The sequence below is a fragment of the Pseudophryne corroboree genome, chromosome 3 (genome assembly GCF_028390025.1).
Source record: "Pseudophryne corroboree isolate aPseCor3 chromosome 3, aPseCor3.hap2, whole genome shotgun sequence".
In the NCBI taxonomy this organism is placed as follows: domain Eukaryota; kingdom Metazoa; phylum Chordata; class Amphibia; order Anura; family Myobatrachidae; genus Pseudophryne; species Pseudophryne corroboree.
This window is the reverse complement of record NC_086446.1, coordinates 101,216,535-101,229,762: the sequence shown is the minus strand read 5'-3', so window position 1 is coordinate 101,229,762 and position 13,228 is coordinate 101,216,535. Positions and strand designations below refer to the sequence as shown.

Sequence of the window (13,228 nt, the reverse complement as noted above, 5' to 3'; positions counted from 1 at the left end):
CCACAGTGCCACTGGAGGCACAAAAGGGGGTTGTATATGCAGTACTCCCTTGACAAACTTCTGGACTTCAGGAACTGAAGCCAATTCTATCTGGAAGAAAATCGACAGGGCCGAAATTTGAACCTTAATGGACCCCAATTTGAGACCCATAGACACTCCTGTTTGCAGGAAATGCAGGAATCGACCGAGTTGAAATTTCTTCGTGGGGCCTTCCTGGCCTCACACCACGCAACATATTTTCGCCACATGTGGTGATAATGTTGTGCGGTCACCTCCTTCCTGGCTTTGACCAGGGTAGGAATGACCTCTTCCGGAATGCCTTTTTCCCTTAGGATCCGGCGTTCAACCGCCATGCCGTCAAACGCAGCCGCGGTAAGTCTTGGAACAGACATGGTACTTGCTGAAGCAAGTCCCTTCTTAGCGGCAGAGGCCATGAGTCCTCTGTGAGCATCTCTTGAAGTTCCGGGTACCAAGTCCTTCTTGGCCAATCCGGAGCCACGAGTATAGTTCTTACTCCTCTACGTCTTATAATTCTCAGTACCTTAGGTATGAGAAGCAGAGGAGGGAACACATACACCGACTGGTACACCCACGGTGTTACCAGAACGTCCACAGCTATTGCCTGAGGGTCTCTTGACCTGGCGCAATACCTGTCCAGTTTTTTGTTCAGGCGGGACGCCATCATGTCCACCTTTGGTCTTTCCCAACGGTTCACAATCATGTGGAAGACTTCCCGATGAAGTCCCCACTCTCCCGGGTGGAGGTCGTGCTGAGGAAGTCTGCTTCCCAGTTGTCCACTCCCGGAATGAACACTGCTGACAGTGCTATCACATGATTTTCCGCCCAGCGAAGAATCCTTGCAGTTTCTGCCATTGTCCTCCTGCTTCTTGTGCCGCCCTGTCTGTTTACGTGGGCGACTGCCGTGATGTTGTCCCACTGGATCAATACCGGCTGACCTTGAAGCAGAGGTCTTGCTAAGCTTAGAGCATTGTAAATTGCTCTTAGCTCCAGTATATTTATGTGGAGAGAAGTCTCCAGACTTGATCACACTCCCTGGAAATTTTTTCCTTGTGTGACTGCTCCCCAGCCTTTCAGGCTGGCATCCGTGGTCACCAGGACCCAGTCCTGAATGCCGAATCTGTGGCCCTTTAGTAGATGAGCACTCTGCAGCCACCACAGAAGAGACACCCTTGTCCTTGGAGACAGGGTTATTTCCAGCAGATCCCACTGAAAAGTTCTTGCGTGAAATCTGCCGAATGGAATCGCTTCGTAAGAAGCCACCATTTTTCCCAGGACCCTTGTGCAATGATGCACTGACACTTTTCCTGGTTTTAGGAGGTTCCTGACTAGCTCGGATAACTCCCTGGCTTTCTCCTCCGGGAGAAACACCTTATTCTGGACTGTGTCCAGAATCATCCCTAGGAACAGCAGACGTGTCGTCGGAGACAGCTGCGATTTTGGAATATTTAGAATCCACCCGTGCTGTCGTAGAACTACTTGAGATAGTGCTACTCCGACCTCCAACTGTTCTCTGGACCTTGCCCTTATCAGGAGATCGTCCAAGTAAGGGATAATTAAGACGCCTTTTCTTTGAAGAAGAATCATCATTTCGGCCATTACCTTGGTAAAGACCCGGGGTGCCGTGGACAATCCAAACGGCAGCGTCTGAAACTGATAGTGACAGTTTGTACCACGAACCTGAGGTACCCTTGGTGAGAAGGGCAAATTGGGACATGGAGGTAAGCATCCTTGATGTCCAGGGACACCATATAGTCCCCTTCTTCCTGGTTCGCTATCACTGCTCTGAGTGACTCCATCTTGATTTGAACCTTTGTATGTAAGTGTTCAAATATTTCAGATTTAGAATAGGTCTCACCGAGCCGTCTGGCTTCAGTACCACAATATAGTGTGGAATAATACCCCTTTCCTTGTTGTAGGAGGGGTACTTTGATTATCACCTGCTGGGAATACAGCTTGTGAATTGTTTCCAATACTGCCTCCCTGTCGGAGGGAGACGTTGGTAAAGCAAACTTCAGGAACCTGCGAGGGGGAGACGTCTCGAATTTCCAATCTGTACCCCTGGGATACTACTTGTAGGATCCAGGGGTCCACTTGCGAGTGAGCCCACTGCGTGCTGAAACTCTTGAGACGACCCCCCACCGCACCTGTTTGTACGGCCCCAGCGTCATGCTGAGGACTTGGCAGAAGCGGTGGAAGGCTTCTGTTCCTGGGAATGGGCTGCCTGCTGCAGTCTTCTTCCCTTACCTCTATCCCTGGGCAGATATGACTGACTCCTCCCCTTTATACGGCAATACTTCCATGTGCCGTTTGGAATCTGCATCACCTGACCACTGTCGTGTCCATAAACATCTTCTGGCAGATATGGACATCGCACTTACTCTTGATGCCAGAGTGCAAATATCCCTCTGTGCATCTCGCATATATAGAAATGCATCCTTTAAATGCTCTATAGTCAATAAAATACTGTCCCTGTCAAGGGTATCAATATTTTCAGTCAGGGAATCCGACCAAGCCACCCCAGCGCTACCCATCCAGGCTGAGGCGATCGCTGGTCGCAGTATAACACCAGTATGTGTGTATATACTTTTTAGGATATTTTCCAGCCTCCTGTCAGCTGGCTCCTTGAGGGCGGCCATATCTGGAGACGGTAACGCCACTTGTTTTGATAAGCGTGTGAGCGCCTTATCCACCCTAAGGGGTGTTTCCCAACGCGCCATAACTTCTGGCGGGAAAGGGTATATCGCCAATAATTTTCTATCGGGGGAAACCCACGTATCATCACACACCATTTAATTTATCTGATTCAGGAAAAACCACATGTAGTTTTTTTACACTCCACATAATACCCTTTTTTGTGGTACTTGTAGTATCAGAAATATGTAACATCTCCTTCATTGCCCTTAACAAGTAACGTGTGGCCCTAAAGGAAAATACGTTTGTTTCTTCACCGTCGACACTGGAGTCAGTGTCCGTGTCTGTGTCTGTGTCGACCGACTGAGGTAAAAGGACGTTTTAACGCCCCTGACGGTGTTTGAGACGCCTGGACAGGTACTAATTGGTTTGCCGGCCGTCTCATGTCGTCAACCGACCTTGCAGCGTGTTGACATTATCACGTAATTCCTTAAATAAGCCATCCATTCCGGTGTCGACTCCCTAGAGAGTGACATCACCATTACAGGCAATTTGCTCCGCCTCCTCACCACCATCGTCCTCATACATGTCGACACACACGTACCGACACACAGCACACACACAGGGAATGCTCTGATAGAGGACAGGACCCCACTAGCCCTTTGGGGAGACAGAGGGAGAGTTTGCCAGCACACACCAAAAACGCTATAATTATACAGGGACAACCTTTATATAAGTGTTTTTCCCTTATAGCATTTTAATATATATAGTCATATCGCCAAATAAGTGCCCCCCCTCTCTGTTTTAACCCTGTTTCTGTAGTGCAGTGCAGGGGAGAGCCTGGGAGCCTTCCCACCGGCATTTCTGTGAGGGAAAATGGCGCTGTGTGCTGAGGAGAATAGGCCCCGCCCCCTTTTCGGCGGGCTTCTTCTCCCGTTTTTCTGAGACCTGGCAGGGGTTAAATACATCCATATAGCTCCCAGGGGCTATATGTGATGTATTTTTAGCCAGAATAAGGTACTATCATTGCTGCCCAGGGCGCCCCCCCCAGCGCCCTGCACCCTCAGTGACCGCTGCTATGAAGTGTGCTGACAACAATGGCGCACAGCTGCAGTGCTGTGCGCTACCTTATGAAGACTGAAAAGTCTTCTGCCGCCGGTTTCTGGACCTCTTCACTTTTCAGCATCTGCAAGGGGGTCGGCGGCGCGGCTCCGGGACGAACCCCAGGGTGAGACCTGTGTTCCGACTCCCTCTGGAGCTAATGGTGTCCAGTAGCCTAAGAAGCCAATCCATCCTGCACGCAGGTGAGTTCACTTCTCTCCCCTAAGTCCCTCGATGCAGTGAGCCTGTTGCCAGCAGGACTCACTGAAAATAAAAAAACCTAACAAAACTTTTACTCTAAGCAGCTCTTTAGGAGAGCCACCTAGATTGCACCCTTCTCGGCCGGGCACAAAAATCTAACTGAGGCTTGGAGGAGGGTCATAGGGGGAGGAGCCAGTGCACACCACCTCATCCTAAAGCTTTTACTTTTGTGCCCTGTCTCCTGCGGAGCCGCTATTCCCCATGGTCCTGACGGAGTCCCCAGCATCCACTTAGGACGTCAGAGAAATTACATTACTTCTTTACTAAAGTAAACCCTCTCCTTGTGGTAAAAGACCTCCTTTATAGCTAAAACATGTTTTGAATGCTTTTTTGCTAACTTAGGACCTATTCCCCTGGAATCACTAGTGTTGACAGAGGAATCAGAGTCCGTGTCGGTATCAGTTTGTACTACTTGTGCAAATTTGTATGTGACCCAGAAAGGTCCCTGTGGATGAAAGGCAAAACTATTAAAAATCACATCTTCAACAGATTATTTTCATTTTCTGTATGAGATTCAGTCCAACCTCTTATTAATATGATTCACACTATCATGTAACCTTTCACCCAGTCAGACTCTTGGTGTCATATTACACCTGTGTCCCTAACATGTCACCACAGAGTTCCCTGCCACAGACATGTCACACACGTGCACAACCACACCACAGACACTCCGGGACTTATAGGGGACAGACCCACAGTAAAATCTGTCAGAGGGACACAGATAGGATTTGCCAGTTCACAACCCAGCGCCAGTAACACAATGTCTGTGAACACAAAATGCCCACTGACATGCAGCGCTTTATAATGTTAATCACACAATTATATAGCACCAAATTCACTGTGGCCCCCCCTTGTTTTGCACCCTGATACTTGTTCAGCAGTGGAGGACCAGCGTTGTCTCTGCAGCCTGAGGAGAGAAAATGGCGCTGAGCAGTGTGCTGGCTTACTGAGGAAGCTCCACTCTTCAATGGTGTTTCTCCTCAGCTTAAATGAGGTCATTTTTTATACTGGCGGGGGTAGGACTGTGCCTCAGCAACTTATGCCCCTTATTTATGCCAGTTTCCATAGGTTTCATGCTGCCCAGGGCGCCCCCCCACCTGCGCCCTGCAGTGCCTGTGTATGTGTGGGCAACATGGCACGCTGCGCTCCCAGCCACCCGCGCGGTACCTCAGACGTCATTTTACTTGATTGAAGATCTATCTTTTTACATTCGCCTGTCTTCTGACTTCTGGCTCTGTGAGGGGGGTGACGGCGTGCTGTGGGAGTGAGCATCTAGGCACGGCTAGCGTTCAGTTCCCTTCAGGAGCTAATGGTGTCCTGTCAGCCAGATGCAGAGCCATGAAACTCTTTAGGAAGTTGGTTACTACTTCTGCCCCCTCAGTCCCACGAAGCAGGGAGACTGTTGCCATCAGTTCTCCCTGAAAATAAAAAACCTAACATAAGTCTTTTCAGAGAAACTCAGTAGAGCTCCCCTGGAGTGCATCCAGTCTGCCTGGGCACATTTCTAAAACTGAGGTCTGGAGGAGGGGCATAGAGGGAGGACCAGTTCACACCCTTGAAAAGTCTTAAAGTGCCCATGGCTCCTGCGGAACAGTCTATACCCCATGGTACTTAAGTGGACCCCAGCATCCTCTGGGACGTATGAGAAAATAAGAATTTACTTACCGATAATTCTATTTCTCATAGTCCGTAGTGGATGCTGGGGACTCCGTCAGGACCATGGGGAATAGCGGCTCCGCAGGAGACAGGGCACAAAAAGTAAGCTTTTAGGATCACATGGTGTGTACTGGCTCCTCCCCCTATGACCCTCCTCCAAGCCTCAGTTAGGTACTGTGCCCGGACGAGCGTACACAATAAGGAAGGATCTTGAATCCCGGGTAAGACTCATACCAGCCACACCAATCACACCGTACAACTTGTGATTTGAACCCAGTTAACAGTATGATAACAACGAAGAAGCCTCTGAAAAGATGGCTCACAACAATAATAACCCGATTTTTGTAACAATAACTATGTACAAGTATTGCAGACAATCCGCACTTGGGATGGGCGCCCAGCATCCACTACGGACTATGAGAAATAGAATTATCGGTAAGTAAATTCTTATTTTCTCTAACGTCCTAGTGCAGCGGTGGCCAACCTGTGGCTCTTGAGCCTCATGCGGCTCTCTCTTTATTCAAATGTGGCTCCCGACACTCAGTCACGTGACCACAATAGATCCGGAAACTGCTGCACTCCAGCCAGACAGGCAGCAGCACTACAGAGACTGAGAACTGAGAGAGCCAGATACTAGAGGTGAGACACCCACTGGCAAACAGAGGACACATAAGGGGCTGCTGCAATGGCACAAGGTGTATTTTTGGAGGGGTAAGGGGGGGCTGTAGTGACACATGAGGGTCCCGGCAGGAGTGACACAGGAGAGTGCTGGCAGGAGGTACTCATGTGGGAGCTGGCTGTAGTGACATACTGTAGGAGTGTGCTAGCAGGAGTGACACACGAGGTAGCTGGCTGAAGTGAAACAGTAGGGTATGTGGAAGTGGCTTTTTAAATGCATTTTATGTTGGATCTGGCTTTAAAAATTTATTTTATGTGGATCTGGCTTTTTAAATGTATTTTATACCAGAGGCGTGGCCTAGCAGGCACAAGGCCACACCCCATTTTTGCATGTGCGCCTGTGGCTTGATGTCGGCTCTTTGATGTGCCTAACAAGATTTTTGGCTCTTTGTTTCTGATTCGTTGGCCACCCCTGTCCTAGTGGATGCTGGGGACTCCGTCAGGACCATGGGGATTATACCAAAGCTCCCAAACGGGCGGGAGAGTGCGGATGACTCTGCAGCACCGAATGAGAGAACTCCAGGTCCTCCTTAGCCAGAGTATCAAATTTGTAAAATTTTACAAACGTGTTCTCCCCTGACCACGTAGCTGCTCGGCAAAGTTGTAATGCCGAGACCCCTCGGGCAGCCGCCCAAGATGAGCCCACCTTCCTTGTGGAGTGGGCATTTACAGATTTAGGCTGTGGCAGGCCTGCCACAGAATGTGCAAGTTGGATTGTGCTACAGATCCAACGAGCAATCGTCTGCTTAGACGCAGGAGCACCCATCTTGTTGGGTGCATACAGGATAAACAGCGAGTCAGATTTTCTGACTCCAGCCGTCCTTGAAATATATATTTTCAATGTTCTGACAACGTCCAGCAACTTGGAGTCCTCCAAGTCGCTAGTAGCCGCAGGCACCACAATAGGCTGGTTCAAGTGAAAAGTCGAAACCACCTTAGGCAGAAACTGAGGACGCGTCCGCAGTTCTGCCCTGTCCGAATGGAAAATCAGATATGGGCTTTTGTACGATAAAGCCGCCAACTCTGATACTCTCCTGGCTGAAGCCAGGGCCAGTAGCATGGTTACTTTCCATGTAAGATACTTCAAATCTACCGATTTGAGCGGCTCAAACCAATGGGATTTGAGAAAATCCAAAACTACGTTGAGATCCCACGGTGCCACTGGAGGCACAATCGGGGGCTGTATATGTAGTACACCTTTGACAAAGGTTTGTACTTCAGGCACTGAAGCCAATTCTTTCTGGAAGAAAATCGATAAGGCCGAAATTTGAACCTTAATAGACCCCAATTTGAGGCCCATAGACAATCCTGCCTGCAGGAAATGTAGGAATCGACCCAATTGAAATTCCTCCGTTGGGGCCTTCTTGGCCTCACACCACGCAACATATTTTCTCCAAATGCGGTGATAATGTTGTGCGGTCACTTCCTTCCTGGCTTTAATCAAGGTAGGAATAACTTCCTCTGGAATGCCCTTTTTTGTTACCAGAGCGTCCACAGCTATTGCCTGAGGGTCTCTTGACCTGGTGCAATATCTGTCCAGTTTCTTGTTGAGGCGGGACGCCATCATGTCCACCTTTGGTTTTTCCCAACGGTTCACAATCATGTGGAAGACTTCTGGATGAAGTCCCCACTCTCCCGGGTGGAGGTCGTGTCTGCTGAGGAAGTCTGCTTCCCAGTTGTCCACTCCCGGAATGAACACTGCTGACAGTGCTATGACATGATTTTCCGCCCAGCGAAGAATCCTTGCAGCTTCTGTCATTGCTCTTCTGCTTCTCGTGCCGCCCTGTCTGTTTACGTGGGCGACTGCCGTGATGTTGTCCGACTGGATCAACACCGGCTGACCCTGAAGCAGCGGTTTTGCCAGGCTTAGAGCATTGTAAATCGCTCTTAGCTCCAGTATATTTATGTGAAGAGACGTCTCCAGGTTTGACCACACGCCCTGGAAGTTTCTTCCCTGTGTGACTGCTCCCCAGCCTCGTAGGCTGGCATCCGTAGTCACCAGGACCCAGTCCTGTATGCCGAATCTGCGGCCCTCTAACAGATGGGCACTCTGCAACCACCACAGAAGAGACACCCTTGTTCTTGGTGACAGTGTTATCCGCTGATGCATGTGCAGATGCGATCCGGACCATTTGTCCAGCAGATCCCACTGAAATATTCGTGCGTGGAATCTGCCGAATGGAATTGCTTCGTAAGAAGCCACCATCTTTCCCAGGACTCTTGTGCATTGATGTACTGACACATTTCCTGGTTTTAGGAGGTTCCTGACAAGTTCGGATAACTCCCTTGCTTTCTCCTCCGGGAGAAACACCTTTTTCTGAACAGTGTCCAGAATCATTCCCAGGAACAGCAGACGTGTCGTCGGGGTCAATTGAGATTTTGGAAGATTAAGAATCCACCCGTGTTGTTGAAGCACTACTTGGGTTAGTGCTACTCCGACTTCCAGCTGTTCTCTGGACCTTGCCCTTATCAGGAGATCGTCCAAGTAAGGGATAATTAATACGCCTTTTCTTCGTAGAAGAACCATCATTTCGGCCATTACCTTGGTAAAGACCCGAGGTGCCGTGGACAAACCAAACGGCAGCGTTTGAAACTGATAATGACAGTTTTGTATCACGAACCTGAGATACCCTTGGTGTGAAGGGTAAATTGGGACATGCAGATAAGCATCTTTTATGTCCAGGGACACCATGAAGTCCCCTTCTTCCAGATTCGCTATCACTGCTCTGAGTGACTCCATCTTGAACTTGAATTTCTGTATGTACAGGTTCAAGGATTTCAGATTTAGAATAGGTCTTACCGAACCGTCCGGCTTCGGTACCACAAATAGTGTGGAATAATACCCCTTTCCCTGTTGTAGGAGGGGTACCTTGACTATCACCTGCTGAGAATACAGCTTGTGAATGGCTTCCAATACCGTCGCCCTTTCTGAGGGAGACGTTGGTAAAGCAGACTTTAGGAACCGGCGAGGGGGAGACTTTTCGAATTCCAACTTGTAACCCTGAAATACTACCTGCAGGATCCAAGAGTCCACCTGTGAGCGCGCCCACTGTGTGCTGAAAATCTTTAGTCGACCGCCCCTGAGTCCGCTTGCACAGCCCCAGCGTCATGCTGAGGGCTTTGTAGAAGCCGGGGAGGGCTTCTGTTCGTGGGAAGTAGTTGCTTGCTGCAACCTCTTACCCCTTCCTTTGCCTCTGGGCAAATATGACTGTCCTTTTGCCCGCTTGTTCTTATAGGAACGAAAGGACTGCGGCTGAAAAGACGGTGTCTTTTTCTGTTGGGAGGTGACCTGAGGTAAAAAAGTGGATTTTCCGGCTGTTGCCGTGGCCACCAGATCCGATAGACCGACCCCAAATAATTCCTCTCCTTTATACGGCAATACTTCCATATGCCGTTTGGAATCCGCATCACCTGACCACTGTCGCGTCCATAAACTTCTTCTGGCAGATATGGACATCGCACTTACTCTCGATGCCAGAGTGCAAATATCCCTCTGAGCATCTCGCATATAAAGAAAAGCATCCTTTAATTGCTCTATAGTCAATAAAATACTGTCCCTATCCAGGGTATCAATATTTTCAGTCAGGGAATCCGACCACACCACCCCAGCACTGCACATCCAGGCTGAGGCTATTGCTGGTCGCAGTATAACACCAGTATGTGTGTATATACTCTTCAGGGTAGTTTCCAGCCTCCTATCAGCTGGATCCTTGAGGGCGGCCGTATCAGGAGACGGTAACGCCACTTGTTTTGATAAGCGTGTGAGCGCCTTATCCACCCTAGGGGGTGTTTCCCAGCGCGCCCTAACCTCTGGTGGGAAAGGGTATAATGCCAATAACTTCTTTGAAATTAGCAGTTTTCTATCGGGGTTAACCCACGCTTCATCACACACGTCATTCAATTCCTCTGATTCTGGAAAAGCTACAGGTAGTTTTTTCACACCCCACATAATACCCCCCTTTGAGGTACCTGCAGTATCAGAGATATGCAAAGCCTCCTTCATTGCCGTGATCATATAACGTGTGGCCCTATTGGAAAATACGTTTATTTCTTCACCGTCGACACTAGATTCATCTGTGTCGGTACCTGTGTCGACTGACTGAGGTAAGGGACGTTTTACAGCCCCTGATGGTGCCTGAGACGCCTGGACAGGTACTAACTGGTTTTCCGGCCGTCTCATGTCGTCAACTGACTTTTGCAGCGTGCTAACATTATCACGTAATTCCATAATTAAAGCCATCCATTCCGGTGTCGACTCCCTAGGGGGTGACATCACCATTACCGGCAATTGCTCCGCCTCCACACCAACATCGTCCTCATACATGTCGACACACACGTACCGACACACAGCAGACACACAGGGAATGCTCTTATCGAAGACAGGACCCCACTAGCCCTTTTGGGAGACAGAGGGAGAGTTTGCCAGCACACACCAAAGCGCTATAAAAATGTATATAAACAACCCTAAAAGGTGTTGTTTCTGTTATATGCGCTTAATATATATATAAATATCGCCAAAATATGCCCCCCTTCTCTGTTTTACCCTGTTTCTGTAGTGCAGTGCAGGGGAGAGTCCTGGGAGCCTTCCTCACAGCGGAGCTGAGCAGGAAAATGGCGCTGTGTGCTGAGGAGAATAGGCCCCGCCCCCTAAAACGGCGGGCTCTTCTCCCGGAGTTTGCGATATATGGCAGGGGTTAAATACATCCATATAGCCTCAAGGGCTATATGTGATGTATTTTAGCCATAGAAAAAGGTATTATACATTGCTGCCCAGGGCGCCCCCCCCCAGCGCCCTGCACCCTCAGTGACCGCTGGTGTGAAGTGTGCCGACAACAATGGCGCACAGCTGCAGTGCTGTGCGCTACCTTATGAAGACTGAAAGTCTTCTGCCGCCTGTTTCCGGACCTCTGGACCTCTTCAACTTCGGCATCTGCAAGGGGGGTCGGCGGCACGGCTCCGGGACCGGACTCCATGGCTGGGCCTGTGTTCGATCCCTCTGGAGCTAATGGTGTCCAGTAGCCTAAGAAGCAAATCCATCCAGCACGCAGGTGAGTTCACTTCTCTCCCCTAAGTCCCTCGTAGCAGTGAGCCTGTTGCCAGCAGGACTCACTGAAAATAAGAAACCTAAAAAACTTTTTCTAAGCAGCTCTTTATGAGAGCCACCTAGATTGCACCCTGCTCGGACGGGCACAAAAACCTAACTGAGGCTTGGAGGAGGGTCATAGGGGGAGGAGCCAGTACACACCATGTGATCCTAAAAGCTTACTTTTTGTGCCCTGTCTCCTGCGGAGCCGCTATTCCCCATGGTCCTGACGGAGTCCCCAGCATCCACTAGGACGTTAGAGAAATATACATTCAATTAAATCTAAATTTCTGCACAAATTATACAGCAGACTGATCAGCACACTCCAGATTTCCAACTTCTATTCTTTATTTTGTATGTTAGTATGCACTGCATTCAACTTGTGGCAGTACCCACACTATGATAACCACAAAGAGACTATCACATACTTGGTAACTGGTCTATATCAAACTTTGGAAGTAAACGCAGGCGTGTGGTATTTAATATATACAGTGTATAATGATGCAGACAGCACTAGTAGGGATAATCCATTACAACTTTGCATAGTGCTTGCACATAACCTGAGCCATAGAGTGGTGTTGAGTATATACTAGTGAGGTGCCCATACAAGAAGATATCCCCAGCAGCACCATGCAGCAGCCCTGGAGGGAGTCACACAGATGCACAACATACAGACTGAGCTCCTCACCCACAAGCTGTTCAGAGGAGTGCTCCCTACTCCTTCTCCCCACACTCAGCCACCATTACGTAGCAGGCGCTATGATGATGACATGCCACTGGCTAAGAAACCCGGGGCATCACGGGAAACGTGGAGTACAGTACCTACAGTAACAGGCAGCCAGACGCGCATGCGTACATAGAGGCGTCTGGCTGCTGCTATGCAAGCGCAAAACCGTCCGTCACTGTCTATGCACATGCGCATTGACGCACCGCTGCTACTGCGCAGGTGCCAAGCGTCCCTGGTGTCACTACTTTTGTTATGGGAATAGACCGGGCAGCTGTGCGGCGTGCGGACATCTTTGTTAAGGGATAACGTCCAGCAACGAAAATGGGTGGGTGGAGACTGTTACGTGAATCCAAGTAACAATTCGAATCATGGCAAGCAAGACTCGTCCGTCAGCCACTAGCTGCTGCCTTAACGCCACTGTGTGGTCATGTAGAAGAGACGGTTGAGGCTAGATCCAAGTGGCCTAAGGGACCTTTTCCGTCAGGGGAAGGAGCCACGACACAAGGGGGAGGAGCTACACCAGCGGGACAGTTGCCCGCGAGGGTACTTTTCGGGTACCTTGTTCGGCCGTAGCTCCTCCCCCTGGTGACGGGTCTCCTCCCCTAGGTACGTCAGAAGGTCCCTTCTCCCATTCCGATATAGAATCAACCAGAGGCAGCACAGGGTGAGACATGGATGGGGGCGGCTGTACCTACTAAGCTGCGGATTGAGAAGAGCAGGAAAGGGGGAAGACATACAGTAGGTGATGGTCATACAGAATAATATATTGCATTATAGAGATGGTAGGGCATCCCAAATCACCCTGCAGGTTGTCAGGTTATACCCCTTTCACACTGACAATAGCCGGGTCGCACACGGGAATGTGTACACGGGTGCTTCCCAGGTGCGAGCCGGCTTGAGACCCCTTCAGACTTGCGGCCCAACTCGGCATATTGCTGGGTTGGTGACGTCACCGCTGATGCTACCGGTTATCTCCAAGCACCGCCTCCTACTATGCAGAGAACGGGTGCCGGGTTGCCTTGACCCGGCTTACCCGTTCACACTGCACTGCATCCCGGGACGATCCTGGA

The 13,228-nt window shown here is 49.8% G+C and overlaps 2 protein-coding genes across 5 annotated transcripts in view; one reads left to right on the top strand and one right to left on the bottom strand.

Moving 5' to 3' along the window:
- The window catches only part of LOC135057209 (uncharacterized), a 284,086-nt gene extending 271,423 nt beyond the window's left edge, over positions 1 to 12,663 (bottom strand). The window contains 1 exon segment of the mRNA XM_063963101.1: positions 12,120 to 12,663. The gene's annotated coding sequence lies outside the window, so the exon portion shown is untranslated.
- LOC135054887 (zinc finger protein 12-like) overlaps positions 12,405 to 13,228 on the top strand; it is a 108,453-nt gene continuing 107,629 nt past the window's right edge. For 2 of the 4 annotated variants that reach the window (XM_063958336.1, XM_063958338.1), the window contains exon 1: positions 12,405 to 12,896. In XM_063958336.1, the coding sequence (XP_063814406.1) occupies positions 12,834 to 12,896 (63 nt within the window). In that variant the 5' untranslated portion in view covers positions 12,405 to 12,833. Of the gene's footprint in view, positions 12,901 to 13,228 lie in introns of all 4 variants that reach the window. The other 2 variants (XM_063958339.1, XM_063958337.1) reach the window with 2 other exon arrangements.